The 7500-nt window shown below is 50.8% G+C and overlaps 1 protein-coding gene across 1 annotated transcript in view; it reads left to right on the forward strand.

The window, feature by feature from the left end:
- gna12a (guanine nucleotide binding protein (G protein) alpha 12a) overlaps positions 1-7500 on the forward strand; it is a 26678-nt gene that overhangs the window by 17596 nt on the left and 1582 nt on the right. Inside the window, exons 3-4 of the mRNA XM_084200837.1 lie at positions 6024-6074; positions 7017-7217. Of these exons, the coding sequence (XP_084056963.1) occupies positions 6024-6074; positions 7017-7217 (252 nt within the window). The remainder of the gene's footprint in view (positions 1-6023; positions 6075-7016; positions 7218-7500) is intronic.

The raw sequence follows: 7500 nt of genomic DNA on the forward strand, positions 1-7500 counted from the left end.
CCGGCCCAGATTGAGTGTTGAGCCGGATGTCATGAGGCCGGTCCCACGCAGCAGGTCACCAGTGCGTCTCCTCGGGCCGGCGTACATGGCACCAGCCTTACGCATGGTGTTCCCGGTTCGCCCACATAGGCCGGTGCGGGTTATTCCACCTCCCCGTACTGGTCGGGCGACGGGGAGCATCAACCCAGGTAAGGTTGGGCAGGCTCAGTGCTCAAGGGAGCCAGTACGCCTGCACGGGCCGGTATTTCCGGCGCCACCTCCTCGCTCCAGCCCAGTACCACCAGTACCTACACCACGCACCAGGTTTCCTGTGCGTCTTCAGAGCCCTGTGTCTCCTCCACGCACTGGCTCGATGGTGCGTGTCTCCAGCCCTTTACCACCAGTGCATACACCACGCACCAAGCCTCCTGTGTGTCCCCAGAGTCCTGTGCGTCCTGTTGTTGCTTCCCGCACTAGCCCTGAGATGCGTGTCCTCAGCCCGGTACCTCCTGTTCCGGCACCACGCACCAGGCCTACGATGCGCCTCAGACGGCCAGAGTCGGCCGTCTGCCCAACGGGGCCTGAACTGTCCGTCTGCCCAACGCCGTCTGAACGGCCCGTCTGCCCAACGGCGCCTGAACTGTCCGTCTGCCCAACGCCGTCTGAACTGCCCGTCTGCCCAACGGCGCCTGAACTGCCCGTCTGCCCAACGCCGTCTGAACTGTCCGTCTGCCCAACGCCGTCTGAACTGCCCGTCTGTACTGAGCCTGCAAAGCCGCCCGTCTGCCATGAGCCTTCAGAGCCGTCCGCCAGACCGGAGCCGCTAGAGCTCTCCGCCAGACAGGATCAGCCAGAGCCTTCCGCCAGACCGGATCAGCCAGAGCCTTCCGCCAGACAGGATCAGCCAGAGCCTTCGGCCAGACAGGATCAGCCAGAGCCTTCGGCCAGACAGGATCAGCCAGAGCCTTCCGCCAGACCGGATCAGCCAGAGCCTTCCGCCAGACCGGATCAGCCAGAGCCTTCCGCCAGACAGGATCAGCCAGAGCCTTCGGCCAGACCGGATCAGCCAGATCCGTCGGCCAGCCATGAGCAGCCAGATCCGTCAGCCAGCCATGAGCAGCCAGATCCGTCAGCCAGCCATGAGCAGCCAGATCCTTCAGCCAGCCATGAGCCGTTCAGCCAGGATCCGCCAGAGCCGTCCAGCCAGGATCCGCCAGAGCCAACCAGCCAGGATCCACCATTGAGTCAGGTGCTGCCCCTTAGTCTGGTGCTGCCCCTTAGTCTGGTGCTGCCTCTTAGTCCGGTGCTGCCCCTTAAACCGGTGGGGGTCATTTGGAGGAACCTACGTAAGCGGGTAGTGACTATGGTGGGGTGGTGGTCTAGGCCGGAGCCAGAACCGCCACCGAGGAGGTATGCCCGCCCAGCCCTCCCCTGTTTGGGGGTTTTGAGGCGCGGTCGCAGTCCGCGCCTTTAGGGGGGGGTACTGTCACACCCTGGTTCTGGGACTCATTATGTTGAGCCAGGGTGTGTGCAGTCTATGTGGTTTTGTTCTATGTTGGGTGTCAAAGTGTTGTATTTTCTAGGTTTGGTCAATGACTCCCAATCGGAGGTAACGAGTGTCAGCTGTCGGCTCGTTATCTCTGATTGGGAGCCATATTTATTTCTGTATGTTTGCCTGTGGGGTTTGTGGGTTATTGTTCCGTGTTTCAGTCGTTGTACTGTGGACTTCACGAGTCGTCTTTTGTTTTGTATTTTACGTGCTTTACTCTTATTAAAGTCATGTTCGTTCAACGCGCTGCGCTTTGGTCTCCTTCACTCCTAGACGATCGTGACAGTAAATGTCAGCACTTAAAAGGCATGTACACAATCTGCTATATGGTTTGCCTCATATAAATTACATTGTCTACTGGTATCATTTTTTATTTTTATTTTACCATTATTTGACTAGGCAAGACAGTTAAGAACAAATTCTTATTTACAATGACGGCCTACACCGGCCAAACCCGGACGACGCTGGGCCAATTCTGCGCCGCCCTATGGGACTCCCAATCACGGCCGGATTGTGATACAGCCTGGAATCGAACCAGGGGGTCTGTAGTAACGCCTCAAGCACTGAGATGCAGTGCCTTAGACCGCTGCGCCACTCGGTCTGTAGTGACGCCTCAAACACTGAGACGCAGTGCCTTAGACCGCTGCGCCACTCGGTCTGTAGTGACGCCTCAAACACTGAGATGTAGTGCCTTAGACCGCTGAGCCACTCAATTCTAAATTGAGAACATGTAAACAATGTGTGAGTTGAGCTATTCTCTGCTTCAGATGCCCATGAAGCCAGTAATGACACCATACTGTAGTCTTATGGCTGCTTTGGTGATGCCATATGATAAGCTGCTAAATGGATTCACACGGCTGATCTACTGAGAGAGAGTGACAATCAAATAAAACAGATTGGAGATCTGACAACTAGACAAAAAGGTTATGTTCATTTGAGAATACAACACAGAAACACAGACACATTAGAGACATATCCCCCCTGTCCCTCTTTATCGCAGGATTGTGATCTGTGATAAATCAATATTAGTTCATTAGTTTAACAATTAAAACAAGTTTAAACCCTTAACTTCAAAGAATCATCACTTCAAAATGTAGACGTCTTAGTCTAAACAACACTAGATCACTGAGTAGTAACCAGTAGGTTATTATTACTAAAGCATCATTTCAGGTCAACAACAAAAAACTCCATACCAGCGGTGACCATCCCTGCTCCACTGATCCACTGCCTAGCAACAGCAGACTTGATTATCAACTCATTAGATTTGATGAGTTGAATCAGGTGTGTTATTTAGCAGACGCTTTTATCCAAAGCGACTTACAGTCATGTGTGCATAAATTTTTACGTATGGGCGGTCGCGGGGATCGAACCCACTACCCTGGCGTTACAAGCGCCATGCTCTACCAATTGAGCTACAGAGGACCATTATCAACTCATTAGATTTGATGAGTTGAATCAGGTGTGTTATTTGCTGGGCTGAAACAAAACCCTGCACCACCCAGCAGACCTCCAGCAGGGGGTTGGCCTGCTCCAGTTGTTATAGGTTTATGCATTGTGTGCGATGTTTAACTGTATTTTTGTATACAACATGCTGTAGGCCTTACACCTATATCCCACGGGATATAGGATGAGTCTCTTGGGATATTCTTCATCAGCAAACAGGCGTTTCACAGCGTTCCATAAGAAAACATCACAAAGAAACAGGCTTCATTATTACTCAAATTAGACATGATTATGTTTGCTATTATCTCTCTGTCCTCAAAGTTTAACCCTCTAGGGGACTGGAGAATCTTTTCATAATGTCCTCCCACAATATGACCTGTCCTGTCCAGTAGCCTACGCTCTCCCTTTGCTGACAGCTGGAGCTGCTCCTCTTCATTTACATTTACATTTACATTTTAGTCATTTAGCAGACGCTCTTATCCAGAGCGACTTACAGTTAGTGATTACATTTTTTTTTTTTTTTTTTATACTGGCCCCCCGTGGGAATCGAACCCACAACCCTGGCGTTGCAAACGCCATGCTCTATCAACTGAGCTACATCCCTGCCGGCCATTCCCTCCCCTACCCTGGACGACGCTGGGCCAATTGTGCGCCGCCCATGAGTCTCCCGGTCGCGGCCGGCTGCGACAGAGCCTGGATTCGAACCAGGATCTCTAGTGGCACATGGCTGTTATCTGCAAATACATTTGGAGACCCGTGTTTTTAATTTACAATGATTACAAGATCGCTAGCTAAGAGGAAGTTAGCTAGCTGATGACATTTAATTCACTTAGCTAAACAGTGTGTAAAGTTAGCTAGCTAGCTAGTTAGCAGCTCACTGGAGTTAGCCTACAAAGTGGCTTACTGTAGCCAGCTAGCTAGCTAATAATACATCGTTGTTTTAAAACATTTAAAAACATTTATTTATTTACTTGAATAGGTTCTCCCACTTCCTCTGTTTTATGGGTCCTTAGAAACAAAATAATGGGCAATCGCCAAGATAATTTCGGTGGTAGCAAAGCGGCCATGTGGACAGGACGAATGGAGACAAGGAAAAAAGGGTTTGTCACCAGAACGGTTTAGAACGTGTTGTGACCTTTGACCTTACTAACGTAATCCACTTTCAATTTCAATAAATATAAATCGCAGACTGTCAGCAACATGTGATAACTTGCACTTGAAAACTAGCATAGGCAACTACAGGGACGGTAAACAGTGATTCACATAACACATAACACCCAGCAGCCGTTCTACTGCCGTGGGGGGGAGGGGGTCTTGAAATGTAACCTCTAATCTATTCAACCCATTTTTGCAATACAAAATTCTCCAGACCTTCAAGGGAAGTGTGATTTTGGAGGTATGGCAACGCGGGACTAGTGTGTAGTATGTGTGTCTGTCTGTGTGTGTGTATATGCGTGTGTGTGTGTAGTCTATGTTAATCTCCCAAACTCTTGGAATTCCCCTCTCCCCCCTCCTGGCCCCTCCCCCTTACGTTGGCGGACTTTGTTTCCTGTGGCGGTGACATCACAGGTCAGCCGTTGGGTCATGGGGTCGCGTTTCCTTTTTGGCACGGCAACACAACGGTTCACGGCAGTTTGTCGTGACAAATTATTATTAATTTATAAGACAATTTGTAATCTCATTTGGAGAAAAAGACACACTGACATTTACACTAAGACCAGACCAGAACCCCTCAACTTATTCTTTTAAAATCATTTAACGTTTTGGGAGAGTTCAAAGGTCAGGTAATCTATCTACAGTGTGTCAATTGTGGTCAAAAGAAGGATAGTTCTGGAAAGAGGAATTGAAAGAGGAATAATTTTGTAAAGAGGGATTGTTTTGGAAAGAGGGCTAGAAAGAGGGCTAGTTTTGTGAAGGGGGCTAGTTTTGTGAAGAGGGCTAGTTTTGTAAAGAGGGCTAGTTTTGTAAAGAGGGCTAGTTTTGTAAAGAGGGCTAGTTTTGTAAAGAGGGCTAGTTTTGTGTGTGGGGAGGGGGGTTGCTGTCTCTCTGTGCTGTCTCTGTCTGGTTAATCCCTCCCTCTCTGTTTTCACACACAGCCGTTTCCTGGAGGGGTGTATGTGATTGAGGTTGCAATGTACCCGACTGAACTATCATACTAAATAATGTCAAACATCCTGTTTGGCTCAGTCGGCATGGTGCTTGTAAGACGAAGGGTCGTGGGTTTGATACAGCCTGGGGACTCCTATTCGTAAAATGTATGTACGAATGACTAATTCGCTTGGGATAAAAGTGTCTGCTAAATGGCATAAATGGTTACCCAGGCATTGGGAGATTGGATCCCCTGGAACGCGTTCAGAAACTGATCCTAGATCTGTCTTAGTGTTGTTCCCCTGTTAGAGCCAGAACACAGGGTCAACACACTTTTATCCGAAAACATCGCTCTCTTTCTCCCTCCCTCTCTCCCTCCCTCCTTCTCCCTCCCTCCCTCCCTCCCTCCTTCTCCCTCCCTCCCTCCCTCCCTCCCTCCCTCCCTCCCTCCCTCCCTCCCTCCCTCCCTCTCCCTCCCTCCCTCCCTCCCTCCCTCCCTCTCCCTCCCTCCCTCTCTCTCTCCCTCCCTCTCTCTCCCCCTCCCTCTCTCTCCCTCTCTCTCCCCCTCCCTACCTCCCTCTCCCTCTCTCTCTCCCTCCCTCCCTCTCTCTCTCCCTCCCTCTCTCCCACTTTCCCTCTCTCTGTCCCTCTCTCTGTGTCAGGGTTGAGTTTAATGATCATTTTTGTTTGTTTGAACATTGTAGAGCATTCTAGAAGCCTCGGTGTCAGCCCACAGGGCACACACTGGTTGAATCAATGTTGTTTCCACACACCAACGTGGAAAAGACATTGAATTGACGTCTGTGCCCAGTGGGAAGAGTGTTTGTTGTGTGTGGTTGAAATATAAAGCAAATACTTTCAAATACTTGTGCTTGAGCTGTGTGTTCAGCTTGTTGTGTCCAATGGAACCGATGGAATAAAAGTTTCATTAAATCTAACAACTGTTGTCTGTTCCTGTCTACAGAGTGAGTCGGTGAAATACTTCCTGGATAACCTGGACCGGATTGGCCAGCCGGTGAGTGGGCGGAGCTTCTTCACCTTTAACCTTTCATGTCAGAACCTCTGGCCACACCCCTATCTGCTAGTATTATTGACCATGTAATAACTACATTAACTTGACAATGTAGTTGAATACTGTGCATTAATGAAAACCAAAAAACAATCAAAGAACATGATAATATTACCCTCCTCCTCCTCTCTCCTCCTCCTCTCCCCATCCCTCTCTCCTCCTCTCCCCCATCCCTCTCTCCTCCTCTCCCCTATCCCTCTCTCCTCCTCTCCCCCATCCCTCTCTCCTCCTCTCCCCTATCCCTCTCTCCTCCTCTCTCCTCCTCTCCCCATCCCTCTCTCCTCCTCTCTCCTCCTCTCCCCTATCCCTCTCTCCTCCTCCTCTCCTCCTCTCCCCCATCCCTCTCTCCTCCTCTCCTCCTCCATCCCTCTCTCCTCCTCCTCTCCCTCCTCTCCCCCATCCCTCTCTCCTCCTCCTCTCCCCCATCCCTCTCTCCTCCTCCTCTCCCCCATCCCTCTCTCCTCCTCCTCTCCCCCATCCCTCTCTCCTCCTCTCCCCCATCCCTCTCTCCTCCTCCTCTTCTCCTCCTCTCCTCCTCTCCCCCATCCCTCTCTCCTCCTCTCCTCCTCCATCCCTCTCTCCTCCTCCTCTCCCCTCCTCTCCCCCATCCCTCTCTCCTCCTCCTCTCCTCCTCTCCCCCATCCCTCTCTCCTCCTCCTCTCCCCCATCCCTCTCTCCTCCTCCTCTCCCCTCCTCTCCCCCATCCCTCTCTCCTCCTCTCTCCCCTCCTCTCCCCCATCCCTCTCTCCTCCTCCTCTCCTCCTCTCCCCATCCCTCTCTCCTCCTCCTCTCCTCCTCTCCCCCATCCCTCTCTCCTCCTCCTCTCCTCCTCTCCCCCATCCCTCTCTCCTCCTCCTCTCCTCCTCTCCCCCCTATCCCTCTCTCCAGAACTATATCCCTAGTCGGCAGGACATTCTGTTTGCTCGGAAGGCGACTAAAGGAATCGTAGAACACGACTTTGTCATAAAGAAGATTCCGTTTAAGATGGTTGATGTGGGGGGTCAGAGGTCACAGAGACAGAAATGGTTCCAGTGCTTCGACGGAATCACATCTATACTGTTCATGGTGTCATCATCCGAGTACGACCAGGTAGGCAACACACACACACACACACACACACACACACACACACACACACACACAGGTATGACTAGGTACACACAGTCACCAGACCTGAGTATAATATAATATAAATATAATATGCCATTTAGCAGACGCTTTTATCCAAAGCGACTTACAGTCATGCGTGCATACATTTTTGTGTATGGGTGGTCCCGGGGATCGAACCCACTACCCTGGCGTTACAAGCGCCGTGCTCTACCAATTGAGCTACAGAGGACCACAATGAGTATATGAGCTGTTGATGTAGCTG

The sequence above is a fragment of the Coregonus lavaretus genome (assembly GCF_964263955.1).
Source record: "Coregonus lavaretus genome assembly, contig: HAP1_SCAFFOLD_6071, whole genome shotgun sequence".
Taxonomy (NCBI): Eukaryota; Metazoa; Chordata; class Actinopteri; order Salmoniformes; family Salmonidae; genus Coregonus; species Coregonus lavaretus.